Consider the following 20,774-nt stretch of genomic DNA (forward strand, 5'->3'; position numbering starts at 1 on the left):
TTCAAATATTAGTGATAATCCGGGATCTGAAGAACATACTATTTTTACCATCCCTCTCTCCAGAGGGATGTTTCCCAGCAACCCTCCCTTCCCTTTAGCTTGAAAATTGGCTTGCTGGATACTTGAAGTTCCTTCCTGTGAATAAAGAGTTGGATTGAATTAGCAGGTAAATCTTAGTTCTCTACAAAAGCCTCAGGAGGCCACATGGTAGGGATGGAAAGTTGCCCATGAGATATGAGAATCATTCAGCTTTTAATAAAAAAGACTTTAAATGCCAATCCTTTCAAAGAGCTTCTTCCTGGACGTGCACAAAACTAAGGTGATTTTATACCTAACTGCATACGCAAACTCCATATTTGCTCATAAAGATGGGTATTTGTGCACAGATTAGGTTAGGTGCACAATAACCCAACTGTTGTTTACATGGGATCTTTGGTCATGCTAATTTTGCAGATGCACGGCTTGCAGGCCCTCTGAAAATCCAGCCCCAATTCAGAGCAGGTTACATGGAACACCAGTGTAATCACATGGGGGTGAAAATTACTCCTGTCCAGAGGATCAGCACAAGGCCCATGTGGCACCTAAGTTCTGCTTGAGTTGGAGCATGGGATCTTCTGCTGACGCTTTGCACAGGGGTAAATTTCACCCTATGTTACTAGCCACTGAATGCCAAGAGAATTCAATGTGACTATTGTTATTCTAAAGGCGGCATGAGAAAGAGGAAGGCCACGGGACGCTGCACTTTGAGACAGGACTTTTGTGTTCAGGACCTTTGCTCACCAGACCAAGAGTGGAAATAGAGGGGCAGCAGCAATTTCTGCCTTTCCATAAGATGCTTCCAGTCACAGAAGACTGGTGCCCTCACATCAGTGCTCTGCAAAGAGTTATTACAAAGCATTGTGCCTTTCCAAAACCGGTCCTCAGGGACCGATGACAAGGTTTCATTTACCCACTGGAAAGACAACAACCGCTCTCCGTTTGACAGCTCTGGCCACGGAGTTTGAAAGAGAAGCTCCCCAACTTACCTGAAGGAGTAGAGATTCCAGCTTGCTGCTCACCTCTGACTGACTAACGTGTACTGGCATTAATAAAGAAGAGACTTGTCATGGGAGGGCATGCTACCAAGGAGCTGGAGCCACCATGTTACCTCATCCCGTTCTTCTGCTTGGCTTTGCACAGACGGACTCAGACTCCGGTGTAGTAAAAAGCAGCTGCAAACCACAAACACCCCTGGTCTGGCTGGTTAAGATCATAGTTATCCTCAGAGAGATTTAACCCTGGCTGTTAAGCACAATGGGTATGATTCAAAGGCCACTGAGGGTAAGCCAAAGTCTCCCATTAACCTCAATGGGCTTTGGATAAGGCTCTATGTCGGCATAATGCTTAATACTGGAAAGCATTCTCCATTTCTAGCAACTAATTCTCCCAGGTTAAGACCCCAGATGTTTAAAACCTGGCCTCTCTTTTTTTAACCTGTAATTATATGGACCCATTAGATGTCATGTTAGTGTCTGATCATCTCCAGATGCCATCAGCCACATTCCCATAACAGTGCCTGTACAGCCAGGGATGTGAAATGCAGAACTGTAAGGCCTGATTGGAAACGGAACCTACTTCAGCCTTCCATGCTGCACCAGCTATTGTGAGAGCTGAAATGGCTGTCAGAGACATCATTACCTGACGGTAACGCACCACTTAATCAAACATTGATCTGACATCTGTTGTGCCCACACAACTGCAAGTGGAAAACTAGAAGCCAGGGTTTTAAAAAAAAACACCAAAATCTGTCCCCGAACGTACGCCATATGGAATGCACGCATGCTGTGTGCAATTCACAAACAAGGATGAGAGGGAGAGAAGAGCTGCCTGCTCCCCATTAACCCCGCTTATCTTTAGAGACTCCAGTGCTGTGACTGATGGTGTAGCTCAGAATTCACAGAGAGCGTCCTGGACGTCAGAGGGAATTCAGCCCCCAAAGGGCACCTGAAAGTCCTCGCAGCTGCTTTGCTTTGAACAAGTTCAATTGCACCATAGACAAACGTGCTTTGGGAGACCAAGCACCAGGCTTGGGTTATTCACCCAAAGATTAAAGTACTTGGTAATAAGATTTCTTAATAAGAGTTTGTTTCCTTTGGCTAGAGGGAAAAGTTAAATTGCTTCTGTTCCTAGAGCAGATGGAATGTATTATTACTCTCAATTTCTGTTACACATTCTCTCTCTCTCATCTTCAGCCTCTGCTGTAGCTAGTGTTGAGAGTCCTCTTGCCTCACGTTGCTGGGTTCCCTTCCATCTCCCACAGCCTGACTTCCACTAACTCTGTCAGTTCACTGACCATCTGGCGCCAGCTCAGCTGCTCAGGCCAGGGAACATGTAGCTACAGGGTCCTCAGCGCAGTCAGGGAAATGACAAAAAAGAAAACCCACTCACCAGTAAGTATAATTAATATTCATCTGTCTCTTCCTAATGGGAGACTGTCTCTGACTCATGCTGACATTTCGCTGGGACAATGGTAATTAAGCACCTGGGTAAAAGAGACAAATGTGCAGTAATAGAAAAGTTAAGTTTTCTTAACTAGAGTAGTTAAAAGCTGGTTAGGAGGGAGGAGGGATTAGCATGAGTCTCAGGCTAGTGGAAAAATAAGTGGGAGTTAATTTCAGCTAATGTCACACAGCTCTTCTCTTTACAGTTCTAGCCCCTCTTCACCAGGGCCAACGGGCAGCTGCTTGAAAACCGCTGAATTTTTGTAGCAGCTTGCAGAACTTTCCACATTTTCTTGAATGAAATCAGCTTCGTCCTGAGTCCCTCCTTTTGATGGCCAGGATGATCCTCCCGGAAAAGTAAGCGTCACCTTCGGTAAATCTCCCGGGAACACCACGTAACCGTTCAGACAACATGCTCCAACCAGCACCAACTCCACCAGACAAGCCGGAGGAGGTGGACACCGAGGACTGCAAAATGCTAGGAGCAGCAGAGCATTAAGGGGCTGCTGCTTTATACTGGAAGAAGCGTGTTGCATCTGTGGCAGCACCCGTCTAGCAGAGGAGTGAGCAGGTGCAATACCTACTGGGAAACAGTAGAGGGAGCAAGTCTGGGAAGAACATGGTGTCACATTGTAATGAGTTCACTTAAAATCCAGCAAAATCCGACTACCAGCTTCTCAGGTCTACCAAGGTAGATCACAGTGCATTGGTATTTATGGGGCTGTCCCCTAGACAAAGTATGAATGGCATCTAGATAGAAAACTGTTACATTCAGCGAGGTGCTTCTAGCCTGCTCTGGGCCTCTCCCGCTACTGCATCTCATGGGTTCGTTGTGTGCATGACCACAGGCTGTTGGGAATGGACATTTCCCCAGGCAGATGAAAACCCCAGAACCAGCACGGGCTCCCAGACCGGAGCAGGTAACTCACTGCCCAGGAGCCACGCCTAGCTGCAAGTCCCCGTGCAATAGCCACCACCATGCCCAACTGGGAAGCAATTCCTGGAAGTGGCCATCAGAATGGGGGTACTGCTGCAATTTGCAGGCAAGCGAAGCGGCGCTGCTGCTCGCTGGATCATAGACCGTGGTGTCTTTGAGAGACCAGCTATTTCCCAAAGGCTGTTGGACAGTCCTGATGGAACCACAATAGGTACATAAAGCTGCAGCCCTTGGAGACTGGATGGCTCACAGGCTTGGTCATGGAGATACGACATCTCTGGAGTGCCAGTTTTCTTCCAGTCCACACTGAACGTGACCGAGAGTTACCACCATCTGACCACATGTGGGTGCTGAATGGGAAATGAGTTTTATTGGTCTCAGTCTTGTTCCTACATCATAAAAAAAAATCCTAAAAAGTCAACTGGCCCTAAATAGGTGCTTTATTGGCAGTCTCAGCAGATGGATAGAAGGGCAAAGTTGGTTATGACCAGTGAGCTCCGCTCAACATGCATGAGACCCAGGGGTCATGGAAATAAACAGCCCTTCAGAAGATCTTTAAATATTGGCTCAGGAAGGCCATGCACCAAGCTCCTTCCTCTTTCATGTCACCAAAGCCCCTGGCCTTTGTACGTAGCTTCACAACTTAGACCTGCAGTGCAGCAGGTCAAGGATTCACTCCCTACTTCCACTCAATCTTTAAGCACCATGGACAGCAAAATGATCCTGAGGAGAGCAGAGAGCCTGGAGCTGGGAAGGAACAGGAGTGGGCAGAGGGCAGGGAAGGGGAGGTTAAAGAAATCACCCAGGGGTCAGTAGGAGAAGCCCACATCCAGGTTTGGAAGGAGACTGAGGATTTTCTCCAGGGGACTGGCAGAGACCAGGCACACTGCGCAGAGGTGTAGGAAAGGAGAGTGACAGCCACCCAGCATGTGGGTACCCATTGACTGGCATCAGTCCTGTGGCCAGCTACCTCCCATCCTACACCAGGGGCAGACAATCATATGACAGAAGAGAAATAAGGCCTGTACCACGGGGAGCACATAAAGACCACCTCTGGATCAATATTCAAGTGGGCGCAATGCCATTCTCACATACCAGAGAAGAGCCAGAGCTTCTGACAGTGGGGATCAGATGGGGATAATGTCTTGGGTCAGACAATGGCAGAGAGGCCTGCTAGCAACCAAGTGCTTCAGTCCTAAACATGAGAAAAGAATTCATACAGCTCCTACAATGCTGTCTGTCCATCATTCCCACTGTTCACCTCCCACCAGCCAGTCCCAGATTCCAGCAGCTACTGTCCAACTAGCTCGTTTCTCAGCAGGCCAGCTGCCCTGCTTCTTGAGGCTCCTTTCAGGAGAAAGCAGGCAACACTCTTCTATTGGAAGAATGAAACTTCTCCATCTGGCAGGAAGGCGGTGGGTGAGGGGGAGCAGTGAGGGTCTGGAGATATTGGGCCGTTTTGTCACCCGAGATCCCAGCAGCCAAAGCTGCCTTTTTACAATTATATACGGTGACTAACTGGGCCAGAACAATAGCAAGAAAAATGAAACAAGCTAGCACAGTGAAAGGCTCTTACTTTATAAGCCGCCACGAAGCCTCCACCCCAACACTAATTCTAGCTTTTTGGACTCTGCTGGTTCAGAACATTCCAGGCCTATAAACGTACAGTGACTACAGGGTCAGGGCAGTTCTTAGTATTCTGTGAACCCCTCAGCCAACCCGGGGTGTTAGGGTTAGAGAAGAAAATCATTGCATTGTAGAATGGGGATTGAGCCAGCAGGGGGAGCTGCATGCTGAGGTTTTTCTAATGGCCCTGGGAGAATGGAGACATCAAGCATCTTCAGTGGTACCTCCACCTTCCCCACTGCAGGGACCATCAGCATCCCTTGGGTCATGCTGAGCTTGGACTGTGAGCCTCCCAGCCATAATGTTCCCAAAGCCACAAAGTTACACAATCTGAATAGAAGCTTTATAGACAAAGAAATCCCTGGTTAATCACTACTGCTACAACTGTTAATTAAAGTCTGCTTATCTGATCATTGTAGGAGCTACAAGTTACCAGCAGGCAACCACAACTCTTCAGAAGTCCCACTGGCCTGGGCTTATGGGATTGAATAGAAAAGGAGAACTTTCCTACTGAGGTTTGAGGGCATTCGATATAAATTCTCTATTAATCGCTACGTGGCTGCAGTGAAATTCTGTTGCATTGGTGAGCAAGAATGAGAGAGCACTCTGGTTTTAAAAGCAATTTCTAAAGAACTCTGTTGGTTTCAACCCTATTACAGTCTACAATTTTCCCAGAAAAGGGCCTGTGCTAAGTAGCTTGTACACCCCTCATTCTCCCTGAGCAGATGCAACCTGCTGCCCTATTAGGGCTACGCTAGGTGTGAAGCAGGATTTAGTCAGCAAGTGGAGGAAGAGGGGGACAGAGGTAATGGATAGGGTACAAAGGGAAGTCCTTGGCAGTCTTCTTAGTACAGGGACCTGGACCAAATATCCATTTGCAGCAGCATCCCTTGTTGTTATGAACGGAAGGTTGCAGGATTCCACCCAGCCCGGAAGCCTCACTGCATTGGCCATTTGGAAATGATTGTTTGTTGTTTACAAACCAGAATAAAATCCAATGGCGTGAAACATCTGGGTGTGAGGCCAACTCACTTCAAAGAGAACCTTACTCCCTTGGATTCAGATGCCAGTGATTCCCAATGCTCTACGGGTAGGCACCTCTTAATTCACCACATCCGCGATGGCAGTGAGTCACGGGGTGCACAAATCTTACCCTCACGACCACCAGATTGGGGCAGTGGGATGGGAAAGGGCCAGACTACTACCTCACAGGCCTGGTGTCAGCTGCACTGACAGTTGCAATGTGCTTTGAGATCTTCAGATGAATTACTGTCCCATCTGTTTTTATTGTGGTAATATTTAATGGCCACAACCAGGGTTCAGCACTCATTGTACCTGGCAGAATAAAGACAGTCCCCGCCCCAGAGAGCTTGCAATATCAGCACACGATGAGAGGCAACAGGTGGAGAAAACCCAAGAAAGGGAATGAAGGGCAATTAATGCATTTGGTACTACCCAACACCAACTGCCTACCCACTGGCATTTGTGAGCATTGCAGCACAGGTGTGACGTAAGGCGATGCACACAGTGTATTATTGTCCCAAGGGGGTGAGGAGATTGTTAGAGGGCTGCAATGACCATGTGTCAGGGTCCCTTCTCAACATACTGCCCATGACCATTGCTCATCACTGGATGGGGCTCATCCCGTGACAAGATACATAACTCCCACCTGGCGAGTATTGAGCTAAGCATCAGCACAACATACATGTTTAGTTCCTGGGAGAACAGGTAGCTCAGGGGATGATAGAGGGACATGGAGCTTTTCTAGGTCATTGGCAGTGACTGGAATTTGTCATCATTTGACAGCTGTTTGGTGGCCCACATGCAGTGAGATTGGGAGTCTCAATCCAGTGCTGATGGACAGACACCTGCATCACAAAGACAGCTAAAAACCAGCACCAGCATCACCCTGTCCTGCAGAGAAGCCAGAGACTGAATAAACCAATGGAGACAACTAGCATCTCTCCTCTCCAGGTCATGGCTAACGTATGATTACTGGTTCGTATCCACTTGCCTTCTTGCTGCCCATGGGGTAATTGTCCTGTAGCCACATCAATCCAGCTCCCAGGCCCAGATCCTCAAAGGTATTTAGGTACATATTTTTCATTGAAATCAATGGGAGCTAGGCACCTAAATATGTTTGAGGATCTGGGCCCAAGTTCTTTCTGACATATACAGCCATCTCTTCTTTTGGTAGCTAACCAACTGAAGGAATGCGCTGCATCTCTCTTGCCACCCAAGAACCTAATCCAGAGCCCACTGAAGTCAGTAGAAAGACTCCCGTTTACTTTGATGGGAGTTGGTTCAGACCACAGTGAGGAATCCAGCCAGAAAACTGGGCAGCTTTCGTAGGTGGAGCTGAAAGATTTAGAAGCAACTGCTAAAATAGCCTGTCTCCGATCACGTGGGTTATTCCTCTACGTGTGCAAGATGTAGGATTCCTAAAGAAACAATGGCACAAACAAAGGGGTTAGACCCCTGGGATGAGTCAAGCTGTCAGCCTCCTGCCCTGACGACACCATGAAGCTCTTATACACGCTGCTGTATCTGCATCTAACTGTGAATATATTCTGATTCATTTCAGCCTTGGGAATTGAGGCTCTTCGTGACACCTTGCTTGGTGCCGTCATTAAGAACGCCATTCAGCGGAACTCAGATGCTGCTGCCTGAGATGAAGTGATGTGGGAGCAAATGAGCGGCTTTCGCTAATAAAGGAAGTGAATGCCTCACAAGAGGCTCAAAAGTGACCAGTTCCTTAGTTATCACAACTGCACACAACTCTGCAAGGATGCACCCCACTAAAACAAGCCACTGTGCTTTTAATGTTCTTGGGGAGAATAGCAGCCTGGGTCTCCTTTCCACTTGAAGTTGGTGCTGGGAAAGGTGCCAGACTGATGGCCCTAGAGAAGGGCCAAATTAAACCCTGGTGCAAGTCCACTGTCTTCAGTGGAACAGGATGAATTTGGCACAAAGCCCACTGCTTATCCACAGAGCAGCTGTAGTGGAAACATAAGCTTCCCCACACCACTACATCTGCATGCCTTTACCCTGCTTCGCAGAGACCACTGGGCTAGCTCATCCTCCAGGCCAAACCACTTCCAGCCCCTGCCCAGGCACTGCCAGCAACATCACCCCTTTCTGCCAGTGGCAACTCTAGCCATAGAATCGTAGAACTGTAGGGCTGGAAGGGACCTCAAGAGGTCATCTAGGCCAGCCCCCTGCACGGAGACGGGACCAGGTAAACCTAGACCAGCCTTGACAAGTGTTTGCTCAAAAGGTCTTGAATAATCTTATTGGAAAACCAAAGCAAATGCTGGAAGAGCCATGAAAGGCTGGCGGAAATGTGTTAGATTTCTCCTAAATTTCTCCTTGTCACAGGCACCTGATCCTTACCTCTTCTTAATGGGTACGGTACTTCCCCAAGAGGAACACCCTTTATGTTTCAAGGGCCACGGGGAGATGTGAAGTGTGTATCTTCAAGACTACCAGCTCATCATTGCGTATGTAGGTGCAACACTGTGAGGTAAGAGTATCATCTCCTTTTACAGCTGGGGATACTGAATAAGGGCCTAATCTTACAATATATCAAATGCCCTCCACACGGCATAGGCAATAAGACCTGAGGGTCTTCAGCATCTCAGCAGTAGTAGAAGCAATTCCCTGCTTTGTAGTCCCATAGGCTATCCACAGAGCCTCACCTAGGTAGGGAAATGGCAGCGTTCCTTAAGGAGAGGGACGAGGGGATGGTGCAGGGTGGTGACAAGGGTGACCGGATGTCCCGATTTTATTGGGACAATCCCGATTTTGGGGGCTTTTTCTTATATAGGCACCTATTACCCCGCACCCCTGTCCTGATTTTTCACACTTGCTGTCTGGTCACCCTAGTAGTGACACTGTGAACATCACATGAAAACAGCCCAGTCAGCTGTAAATTCAAAGTGCATCCTCAACTGGTTCCTGTGTCTAGGTTAAAAAAAAACCCACGACCCAATTCTTCAGAAAACCCACCATAAATGTTCAAAGACAATGAGCGTGTCTACTTGTACTAATTAGCCATTTGCATACATAGTTCTTCTGCACTCAAAAGTACGTAATTTGCCTGTGCAATCAAACACTAGCAGCTACGTGATGCCATTATGAAACGATGAGCCCGAATAAACAAAGGAATCACACAACTTCCATTATGCCTGACATGTCACTGAGAATATTGTGAGCCTCTTCAAACCAACATGCTGGCCTCTGCTGCCCTGAACGCAGAACTCTACTCCACAAGGGCTGGGCTGTTAGTTATGTTAATGGCCCCTATCATTCAGAAGGAGGAGACAAAGTGACTCTATTTAGAAGTGAATTGAGTTTAAAAAAGATGATCTCGGCAGCCACCTACTCTCACTTTGTAACTTCAGCTGAGTCTGCGCTTAATCAGATCTTCCATCACAGCATGTGCCAAGTGATCTGACACCAAACTGCAATCTCCATCCATCAGCCCACTCCTTCATACAATATTAACTAGTGAAGAAGCTGCCCACTGCACCACCAAGCCCTTCCAACCTTGTAATTAGCATCCCTGGCCCTGATAAACTGCCCTCCTGTTGGCAGGAGGGGCAGGCATCCATCATCTGTTACAAGGCTGCACTGGTGCAAAGACACACGACTAGCTCTGCAAAGCCCCCTCCTCAGCAACAGCCAAGGCAAACTGAGCCTGCAGGCACGTATCAAGAGATCTAAGGTAGCATGTTTCCCCTATTAACACCTCCACTTAAAGAGGAATTAAAGGTCTCTTTGTTTAACCTCCACCTTCCCATATGTGGAGACTTGAGTGAAGAAGTGGGTTATAATGAAACACAAAAAAACTTTAAGTGTGGTCCACAGGTTCTCTGCCGGCCCGTCAGCTCCCCTTTGCTATTCCTTCCCAAGCCCCTTCTAAAAAAGCTATCATAGTCTGCCGTAATGGTCACAGCCACTGAACCCTGCTCTTGTGTCACAGCAGCATCTGGAGCCTGTCCTGGTATTTTTTGAAGGGGGAGTTGGGTAACGATCATGCGGGCCTTCAAAACATAACATCATTTCTGCTCAGCCACATTGAGTGAGAAGCAAAATGTTTGACAGTGCAGAATTCACCCCCAGCATCACAGCCATGTGAGAGAGAGGGCAATTCCTTGGGAAGCTGGCTGTTCGAAGAAAGGCAAGGTGACAGTTTTCAGAGTGGTAGCCGTGTTAGTCTGTAGCAGCAAAAAAACCCAAGGAGTACTTGTGGCACCTTAGAGACTTACAAATGTATTTGGGCACAAGCTTTCGTGGCTAAAACCCACTTCATCAGATGCATGCAGTGGAAAATACAGCGGGAAGATATATGTACACAGAGAACATGAAAAATGGGTGTTGCCTTACCAAGTGTAATGAGACCTACTAATTAAGGTGGGCTGTTATCAGCAGGAGAAAAAAAACTTTTGTAGTGATAATTAGGATGGCCCATTTCGAACAGTTGACAAGAAGGTGTGAGTAACAGTAGGGGGAAAAATTAGCACGGGGAAATAGTTTTTACTTTGTGTAATGACCCATCTACTCCCAGTCTTTATTCAAGCCTAATTTAATGGTGTCCAGTTTGCAAATTAATTCCAATTCTGCAGTTTCTCGTTGGAGTCTGTTTTTGAAGTTTTTTTATTGGAGAATTGCGACTTTTAGGTCTGAAATTGAATGACCAGGGAGGTTGAAGTGTTCTCCGACTGGTTTTTGAATGTTATAATTCTTGATGTCTGATTTGTGTCCATTTATTCTTTTGTGTAGAGATTGTCCAATGTACATGGCAGAGGGGCATTGTTGGCACATGATGGCACGTATCACATTGGTAGATGTGCAGGTGAATGAGCCTCTTATGGTATGGCTGATATGATTAGGTCCTATGATGGTGTTCCTTGATTAGATATGTGGACAGAGTTGGCAACGGATTTTGTTGCAAGGATAGGTTCCTGGGTTAGTCTTTGTTGTGTGGTTGCTGGTGAGTATTTGCTTCAGGTTGGGGGTCTGTCTGTAAGCAAGGACTGGCCTGTCTCCCAAGACCTGTGAGAGTGGGGGATTGTCCTTCAGGATAGGTTGTAGATCCTTGATGATGCGTTGGAGAGGTTTTAGTTGGGGGCTGAAGGTGACGGCTAGTGGCGCTCTGTTACTTTCTTTGTTGGGCCTGTCCTGGAGTAGGTAACTTCTGGGTATTCTTCTGGCTCTGTCAATCTGTTTCTTCACTTCAGCAGGTGGGCATTGTAAAAGCGAATCTCTTAGCATAGCAAACTTCTCTAACATAGACAAGGTGTCACTGAAGCCAGCGGGAGTTTTGCTGACACAAGGATTCACCATGAGGCAGGATTAGGCCCATAATATGATAATAGAATAATTTTTGCTTTTAAGGCTTCACTACTTAGCGGTGGGATTTCTTAGTGAGTTAGGTACCAGATTCCCTGAAACCACAGATTCAAATCTTGGCTGGATCTACACAAACCTTTGTCCTTCCAAGGTGTAGTAGATAAACTGAGAATGATGCAGTTTACAGTGTAAGTGTCTTTTGGATGACAATGTAAAAACAGAGGTCCTACCTGCTCTATATGGACATTACTGGCTAGATCTTATAAAGGAAAAAAAAAGCTGGGCATGCAAAATATACATGGAATTGTATGCTTAATCTAAACACACAATTACTAAGATTGTGCATACAAATCAGGTAACTGTGCATGCAAGTGGGTAATTAGATGCATTTGGATGAATTGTGCGGGCAAATTAAACTCAGTCCAGCAGCAAGAGGAGGACTGAAGAGTCTAAGGCAGTGACTTTTCAACCTTGAGCAGCGTGTGAAGATCAAATGCATCTTCCCACATCTTCTCAAGTTCCCGTCAGAAAGGCTAAGAAACAAATCCCCCATCCCAGTCCCCACCATCTCTGGCCATTCTGTACTTCGCCTTGCACAAACGGAAATCCATCAGACAACACAACACTCACAAAGGTACCATCTTCCAAGGGCACCTGGTTTTCCCAATGTACTGATCACCAGTATTGTTTTGCACCACACAGCGAGGGCCTCACACCATTTGTAGGGGAGCTCTCTAATGCTGCTGCAGACAGAGCATCCTTGCCCCAGATCCTATTCAGGAGGGGATCATTTCAACAACTAAAAAAAGAGACGTGTCAACAAAATAATAATGCTAAAACTCACTTTTAAGGTCATCATCTCCAGCTTTATGTGCCCATTTTCAGTGTCATCAGGGGAGAAAAAAGAAAGAGGAATGAAAAAAGCAGAGAAAGAAGCATTTCTCTTTTCTTATTTAATAAGAAGCTTTTTTTGTGGTAGGATTTGTAAACTTGCAGGAAGGAATCTAAGGGACAACATGCTAGCAGGCTTCATAGAAAGCAACACAGGAACAGAAAATAAGAGAGAAGGACAACATACCAGCAATAATTATAAGTACTTATTATTAAAGCATCCTAGGTTAAGTGGCTGCCTGTGGGCGGGCTTTGCGTAAAAACAGAAGGGGAGCTCTGACAAAAGGAGCACAGGACACACCTCCCTCTTTGGCAATCTGCCGACCTGGTAAATGTATGTTTCTGTGGTCCACGTGTGTACCTGGAAGGAGGAGGATTGTGTTCCATGCTGCTTGCATCAGCTGCGTACGGAGCATGGGTATAAACCCCTCTAGGTCACCTTGGACACTCTGTGGAAGCGCAAAAGGAAATCCCACTCTTAGGAGACTTCCTTCGCGAGGAGTTTGTTCTGCTGTCCCTCACTTCTGCCTTTCCCCTTGCCAAACACCGCTACTTCTCCTCGCCCCCCGTGACTGGAACCCTCAGGGTCTGCTCCGCTTTTGACTCTCTCTTGAAATGTGCTGCCATCTCTGCCCTGCTTTAAAGGCTCAACTGACACCCTCTGGCAGGAATGCTCCACTTGGAATGGCCCCTGCCCCAGCACCCATCTACACTGTCCTCTTTCAGCCTCTCCCTCCCTTTCAGAGCACTTGTACATTTTTAGCCATCTTTACACCAAGAAATGGACATCTATAAAAGCAGCTGGAAACTAGGGGAGGCAGCACCAGGGGACCCTGTAAGCCCTCCCATGCCTCCATCAACCACCTATGGCCCACAGACCAGCTTGGGAATGAACCAAGGGTTAATTTTATTTGCCCATCTGAACACAAAACCACCGTTTCCCAACAGCTGGTTGGCATGCTGGCTGCTCTAAGTGATGTGCTCTGGGTTTGGCAGGGCCGCCAGTATCCCAGGAAGTGAATGGGTGGAGTGGATCTTGCACTGAATTTTGACAGTAAGTGCTTTGCCTTAGAGAGGGAGTGTGTGCCATGATCTGCAGATCTCCCACCTTCCCCAGAGGGTAATTGGCACAAGCTTTTCTGGAAGACATGGCCTGAATCTCCCAGGGGGAGGTTGCACAGCAGGTGGCTAGAGATACACTTCACAGAGATAGCTACTGTGGGTGCTGGGATACTCACAATGGAATCTGGACTCTCAGAAATGCGCTTGACCCACTGAAGCCCATTGAAGTCAATGGAAAGACACCCAGAGAATTTGACTGATGAGCTTTGGATCAGCCCCAATATATTTCACATTTTTTCCAGCCTCACAATGTCAACCCAGTTCTGCAAAAGCCGCCTATGGAACTCCAGGTTTCCCACTCAACTGTGATCACTTGGGAGCTAAACATCAGCCTAGTGGTCACTTTAGATGCTGTGAATTTGGGGGCAAACCCCACAGTTTATTTAATTCATAAATTTCAGTCCCAAAGAATCATATCAAACGTTATGCCAAGCTGTATGTTTTGGTACCAAAACCGCCAATCTTACACATACAAAAAATCCTGGAAAGGGTTATAGTTGCGGTTACGTAATGGTCCAAAAATAAACTGAAAATATCTGCTTGCAACACTTTATGAAAAAATAATTGTTTGATTTCCCCCCAACGACCTCATTATACTTAGGTTGGTCGGGAGTGGGGAAGCAACACTGCATTGCAAAGATGCCAAGTTAGAGCCTGATCCTGTTGCCTTTCACCTCCCACAATGGAAATAGAGGGACCTCAAATGGGCCTTGAAGGGTGCGTTCTGCACACCTACATTTTTTAAAGTCTTGCCCTTTGTTTTTCTGGTTACGCAGATCCTGAAGCCCTTAGTCACGTGAGCAGCTGTACTGACTTCAATGAGATTATTCACAGTAGGAAGCACTATGCGAAGTGCAGTGGTTACAGGACTGGGCCCTTAATACTTACCTGCACCCCTGTGGTGTAGACAAGTTGCATGAATACTTGTCAAGCACTCTGAGACCCGCACAAGACAGGCATTAAGGAAGTGCAGTTTAATGACTACTTCAGTCCCAGTCAAATTCAGTCCCACCCACTAGTAACAATGGTGCCAGGACAGATTCCAGCTTTGTCACTATCGCCCCAGGCTAAAAGTGATTTAGAGGGACTGAAATTAGGGAAATTGGCCATAATCTCATAGCCAGTAACTGGGAGTGGAGGGTTAACGAGTACAGCATACCCAAACCCTCATGCACTGATGAGTCACTGGGAGAGACTCAATTTTCTTTAAAAAAAAAGTGATTTAGAGGGACTGAAATTAGGGAAATTGGCCATAATCTCATGGCCAGTAACTGGGAGTGGAGGGTTAACGAGTACAGCATACCCAAACCCCCATGCACTGATGAGTCACTGGGAGAGTCTCAATTTTCTTTAAAAAAAGCAAAGGAGTACTTGTGGCACCTTAGAGACTAACAAATATATTTGAGCATGAGCTTTCGTGAGCTACAGCTCACTTCATCGGATGCATTCAGTGGAGAATGCATCCGATGAAGTGAGCTGTAACTCACGAAAGCTTATGCTCAAATAAATTTGTTAGTCTCTAAGGTGCCACAAGTACTCCTTTGCTTTTTGCAAATACAGACTAACACGGCTGCTACTCTGAAACCTGTCAATTTTCTTTGTATCAAGGAGAGCTTTACAAGGCAGAATACAGACTTGGAAGTAATTACAGATGGAGACTCACAGCTGTTTCTTGGAGTCTTTAGTAATTGTCTTTGGGTTTGTTTTTTTAATATAACCCAAATAGCTATCAGAGCTCTTGAGCCTCTGCAGTACCTCCAAGTGTATTAAGTACTGGATTTATTTACTGCCGAGCTATCGCTCAACAGAGGTGCCAAACCAATTAACTCTTGGGTTTCACTGCTTAATATCATGAACTCGACTGATTCAGGCAGATCACTGACCCCAGGCCATGCCCTGTGATGCGAGGTGTAATAGGGATGGGTGCTGCTTTAAATCCTGTATTGCTGGCAAGGAGCAGCCATCTCAAAACGTTTATTTTGCTTTAAGAAGCTCCAGCTACAAATCTCTCTTTATCGCAAGCCTGGAAACCCAAAGCACCAGAATGAGCTGTCCCAAAGCTGAGCAAAATAACACTGGACAGAATTACAGCTTCACGTTCATGACCAGTGACATTCGCAAGGAATTTTCTGTTTGAAAACACGGTTATTAAATCCCAGACAAGCTGGGCATGGGGAACAGGGATTTGTTTAACTTTGTCAGATGAAACTATGGCATTTGAAACTAGTAAGTGATTGGATGAAGTTAGTTATGGGACAGACTTCGCAGCAACACACATTCAAATGGCTGATCAAGTGTCACTAAACTACAATCAGGATTCACTGGGACAATGCAGGCCTTTGCAAACTGCATTTGTTGGGTGCTGGGAACTGCTGCAGCAATGTATTGCGTAGCAAACATATTCAGAAGTTTATCTGATGGCCAGGACATTTTTTCTCTCAGCCTCTAGAAACAGACTATATAGTAGTAAAAATTAGCGGGTCCAAAAAGTCAGTCCAGTGCTACAATATCTATGCTCCAGAATACATCTAACAGCCAAAAACTGCTGCAGACTTTAAAGTCCCCCATATACTTCAGTGGAGCTACAGCAGGATTTGGCCCAATGTCTGTAGGCTTTAGGAAATGTTTGATGATACCAGTCTCAGAGGCTAATTCCTGGTGTGGGTGAAAAACACTTGTCAAGGAATGAACGACTATGTAAACCTTAAAATCCGTACATCACTCATCTGCACTGCTATCATCCTTAACTTCTTAAGCGTCTGGGTCTCTCCTCTCCTCCTGTTCTTACCTTTAAACCACAAGCATTTCAAGTCATGGACCCAAGGTGAGATTTTCAAAGCCACCTAGGAGTTTAGACACAGTTCCCATTGGAATGAGTGTGAGTTATGCCTCCAAATCCTGTGTGTCCTAACAGAGTGCAGCCTCAGTCTTTCACTGTTTGATAAAGCACCACGTGCATTTACGGCATTGCATAAATACAAATAATAGAGATGGACCAAAACTGATTTTTTTCAGTCAAACTCTACCACCATAAGAGCGGCCATACTGAGTCAGACCAAAGGTCTACCAAGCCTAGTATCCTGTCTTCTGACAGTGGCCAATGGCGGGTGCCCCAAAGGGAATGGACAGGTTATCATCCAGTGATCCATGCCCTGTCACCCAATCCCAGCTTCTGGCAAACAGAGGCTAGGGATACCATTCCTGCCCATCCTGGCTAATAGCCATTGATGGACCTATTCTCCATGAATCTGTCTAGCTCCCTTTTGAACCCCGTTATAGGATTGGCCTTCATGACAGCCTCTGTCAAGGCGTTCCAGAGGTTGACAATGCACTGCGTGAAAAAATACTTTCTTGTGTTTGTTTTAAACCTGCTACCTATTAATTTCATTTGGTGGCCCCTTGTTCTTGTATTATGAGAAGGAGTAAGTAACACTTCCTTATTTACTTTCTCTATACTATTCATGATTTTATGGACCTCTGTCATATCCCCCTTAGTCGCCTCTTTTCCAAGCTGAAAAGTCCCAGCCTTATTAATTTCTCCTCATACGGAAGCTGTTCTATACTTCAAATAATTTTTATTGCCCCTTTCTGAAACTTTTCCAATTCCAATTTATCTTTTTTGAGATGGGGCGACCACATCTGCACGGAATATTCAAGATGTGGGCATACCATGGATTTATAGAGAGGCAATATGATATTTTCTGTCTTATTATCTATCCCTTTCTTGATGATCCCAACATTCTGTCTGCTTTTTTGACTGCCACTGCACACTGAGTGGATGTTTTCAGAGAACTATCCACAATGACTCCAAGATCTCTTTCTTGAGGGATAACAGCTAATTTAGACCCCATCATTTTATATGTATAGTTGAGTTTATGTTTTCCAATGTGCATTACATTGCATTTATCAACATTGAATTTAATCTGCCATTTTGTTGCCCGGTCACCCAGTTTTGAGGGATCCTTTGTAGCTCTTCACAGTCTGCCTGGGACTTAACTATCTTGAGTAGTTTTGTATCATCTGCAAATTTTGCCACCTCACTGTTCACCCTTTTCCAGATCATTTATGAATATGTTAAATAGGACTGGGCCCAGTACAGACCCCTGGGGCAGTGGCGTAGCTAGGGGGGAGCCGGGCAGCAGCCGCTCCCCCGCTGAGCATAAGTGGCGCCTTGTCAATGTCTTGGCGCCTTTTAAATTTTCCCCTTGAGGGAACAGGGGGAGAGATCCAAAAAAACGGCGCCCACCCACTGCGGCGCTTTTACTCCCCCGGCGGCGCTCCGGGTCTTTGGCAGCACCTCGGCGGCGGGACCTTCACTCGCTCCGGGTCTTCGGCGGCACCTCGGCGGCGGAACCTTCACTCGCTCCGGGTCTTCGGCAGCACCTTGGCGGCGGGACCTTCAGTGTCGCCGAAGACACCCGGAGCGAGCGAGGGCCCACCGCCAGAGCGCTGCCGGGTGAGTAAAAGCGTCACAGCGGGTGGCGCCATTTTCTGGATCGCTCCCCCTGTTCCCTCCACCTGGCTACGCGGCTGCCCTGGGGGACACCACTATTTACCGCTCTCCATTCTAAAAACTGACCATTTATTCCTATCCTTTGTTTCCTATCTTTTAACCAGTTAACCATCCTCTTCAAAGAACTGTGGTGATTTAGATAAAATTGGACCTGATCTGAATCACCTCTGGCTTTGGGGATTACAAAATCAAAACCAAAATATGACCTCCACAGTTCATCATTTAACAAACAGCTTCCCTCCAGCGTAGACTGAGACGCTCTCAGTGGGATATCCCTGGAAGTGGTGTTGTGTCCAGAACTATTTATTAATGGCTGCGAGAAAACAGTAACTAGCAAGCTGTTGATGAGACAAAGCTATTTAGACTCGTGCACACTAAGGAAGATTTTGAGACGGTGCAGCTAAACAAATTCAAATATTGGGTATTTTATACTATACATAATGACGATGGGACTCCCTCCCTTTCAGTATGGTTTGGTTTTTGTCATTTCACCCTAAAAAGGCCCAGCAGAGATTAAAAGCCACAGAAAACTCCCTATGGTATATGGAAATATGGATACAGCCTCCCAATTCATATAAATCAAGCTCTTTCCTTTCCTCTCCTCTCTCAAAGAGCGTGGCACTGTGTGTGTGTGTTTCTTCCTGTACCATTCTGTACCGGACACATGGAGCTCTTCAACATTGAGCTATTCAGGGCAGAGAAACTCTCTCTTTGGTACACTTCACCTAACAATACAGAGCTAACGGCTGGGCATACAGCCCTGTCCCAACTAACCCTTCCCCAATGCTACCGCGCAAAGCCCCCAAGATCCTACCCCCATGCTGCTTCATCCCAGCACCTGCCTAATTCACACCCTGCAGACTGATGCATAGCCCCCACCTTTCGGTTTATTACCCCCACCGTGCAGCTGCAGCATAGCCACCCGCAAGACAAAACACCCCTTCCTGCTGCAGCTGCACAGCTCCCTGCTTCCCCTGCTGCGACTGCACAGTCGGGCCCCAGTCACTGCCCAGCCTCAAATTCCCCCTTCACATCCCCATCCCGCTGCTGCCCACCCCTCCCCCAATCACCCCCCATCCCGACGCTGCACCCCCCACTACCCAGCCCTCCCCATTCCCCCATCCCTCCGCTGCCCACCCCTCCCTCATTTACAGCCCCCACTACCCAGCCCTCCCTTTAACACCCCTCCCCTTCACCCCCATCCCACCACTGCCCACCCCTCCATCATTTACAGCCCCCACTACCCAGCCCTCCCTTTAACACCCCTCCCCTTCACCCCCATCCCGACACTGTCCACCCCTCCCCCATCCCACCACTGCCTACCCCTCCCCCACTACCCAGCTCTCCCCTTTACCCCCCATCCCACCACTGCCCACCCCTCCCCCATTCACCCCCCATCCCGACACTGCACTCTCCCAGCCCTCCCCATTCACCCCACTGCACCCCCCGTCCACCCCCCCATCCTACCACTGCCCACCCCTCCCCCATTCACCCCCCATCCCGACACTGCACTCTCCCAGCCCTCCCCATTCACCCCACTGCACCCCCCGTTCACCCCCCCATCCTACCACTGCCCACCCCTCCCCCATTCACCCCCCATCCCGACACTGCACTCTCCCAGCCCTCCCCATTCACCCCACTGCACCCCCCGTTCACCCCCCCCATCCTACCACTGCCCACCCCTCCCCATTCACCCCACTGCACCCCCCGTTCACCCCCCCATCCTACCACTGCCCACCCCTCCCCCATTCACCCCCCATCCCGACACTGCACTCTCCCAGCCCTCCCCATTCACCCCACTGCACCCCCCGTTCACCCCCCCCATCCTACCCCTGCCCACCCCTCCCCCATTCACCCCCCATCCCGACACTGCACTCTCCCAGCCCTCCCCATTCACCCCACTGCACCCCCCGTTCACCCCCCCCATCCTACCACTGCCCACCCCTCCCCATTCACCCCACTGCACCCCCCGTTCACCCCCCCCATCCTACCACTGCCCACCCCTCCCCCATTCACCCCCCATCCCGACACTGCACTCTCCCAGCCCTCCCCATTCACCCCACTGCACCCCCCGTTCACCCCCCCCATCCTACCACTGCCCCCCTTCACAGCCCCGTGCCGCCACTGCAGCCCCTGCCAGCCGCGCCCCCGCGCGCTGGAGGGAGGGAGGGAGGGAGGACGAAGGGCTCCCCTCCCCCAGCCCGGAGCCGGCCGCGGTTACATAAGCGTTACGTAAGCGGCTGCTGCGGCCCAGCTCTTAGCCCAGCAGCCGCCGCCGCCACCGCTCAGCCGCCTTGTCCGCGCGCAGCGCCCAGACCCCAGCACGGCGGCCGGCGGGGGGGAGGCGCGGCAGCATCAGTAGCCTCTCAGCGCCCCTGCGCCGCCCGGTGTCAGCCCCGCCGCAGCAGCAGCTCCGCCCCGTGCCCCGCAGCGGCTCCGGACCCAGCCGCGCGGGCTTTGCACGGGCAGGGAGAGAGACAGGTAAATGAGTGATTCCTTTCCCCCCCTCCCCCTTGGTGCATAATGGACTCTCCCAACTCCCGGCAGCCAGCTATGGAGTGTTTACACTCCGGGGGACAAACCAATCTAAACGGGGGGGGAACCCAGACAATGGCTTGGGAACTGAGCCAATGGTAACGCTTGGCAAGGATCGTAATGCCCCAGTAAGATTTTTAATCGGCGTTTGTCGAGCTGCCCGTGGAACCAGCAGCTCCTGTTTTTCCTGGAGGCGTTTGGGGTGGGCGACCCCTTGCTTTCCTCCCTCTCCCCCCAGAATGGTTCGGCCTCACCCTCCTCGGCAGCCGCTATTGGCTCAACCCTTAAAGGGGCAGGCAGGGCGCGCTTTTCTGTC

At 48.4% G+C, this 20,774-nt stretch overlaps 1 protein-coding gene across 3 annotated transcripts in view; it reads right to left on the bottom strand.

The window, feature by feature from the left end:
* PDYN (prodynorphin) overlaps nt 1-20,774 on the bottom strand; it is an 87,413-nt gene that overhangs the window by 13,222 nt on the left and 53,417 nt on the right. Inside the window, exons 1-4 of one of the 3 annotated variants that reach the window (XM_073308942.1) lie at nt 13,527-14,778; nt 12,650-12,737; nt 12,242-12,262; nt 2,428-2,521 (exon numbers count right to left, since the gene is read on the bottom strand). In XM_073308942.1, coding sequence (XP_073165043.1) covers nt 2,428-2,486 — 59 coding nt within the window. In that variant the 5' untranslated portion in view covers nt 2,487-2,521; nt 12,242-12,262; nt 12,650-12,737; nt 13,527-14,778. Of the gene's footprint in view, nt 1-2,427; nt 2,522-12,241; nt 12,263-12,649; nt 14,779-20,774 lie in introns of those variants that run through there. The other 2 variants (XM_073308941.1, XM_073308943.1) reach the window with 2 other exon arrangements.

Source organism: Lepidochelys kempii, chromosome 13 (assembly GCF_965140265.1).
Source record: "Lepidochelys kempii isolate rLepKem1 chromosome 13, rLepKem1.hap2, whole genome shotgun sequence".
Lineage (NCBI taxonomy): Eukaryota > Metazoa > Chordata > Testudines > Cheloniidae > Lepidochelys > Lepidochelys kempii.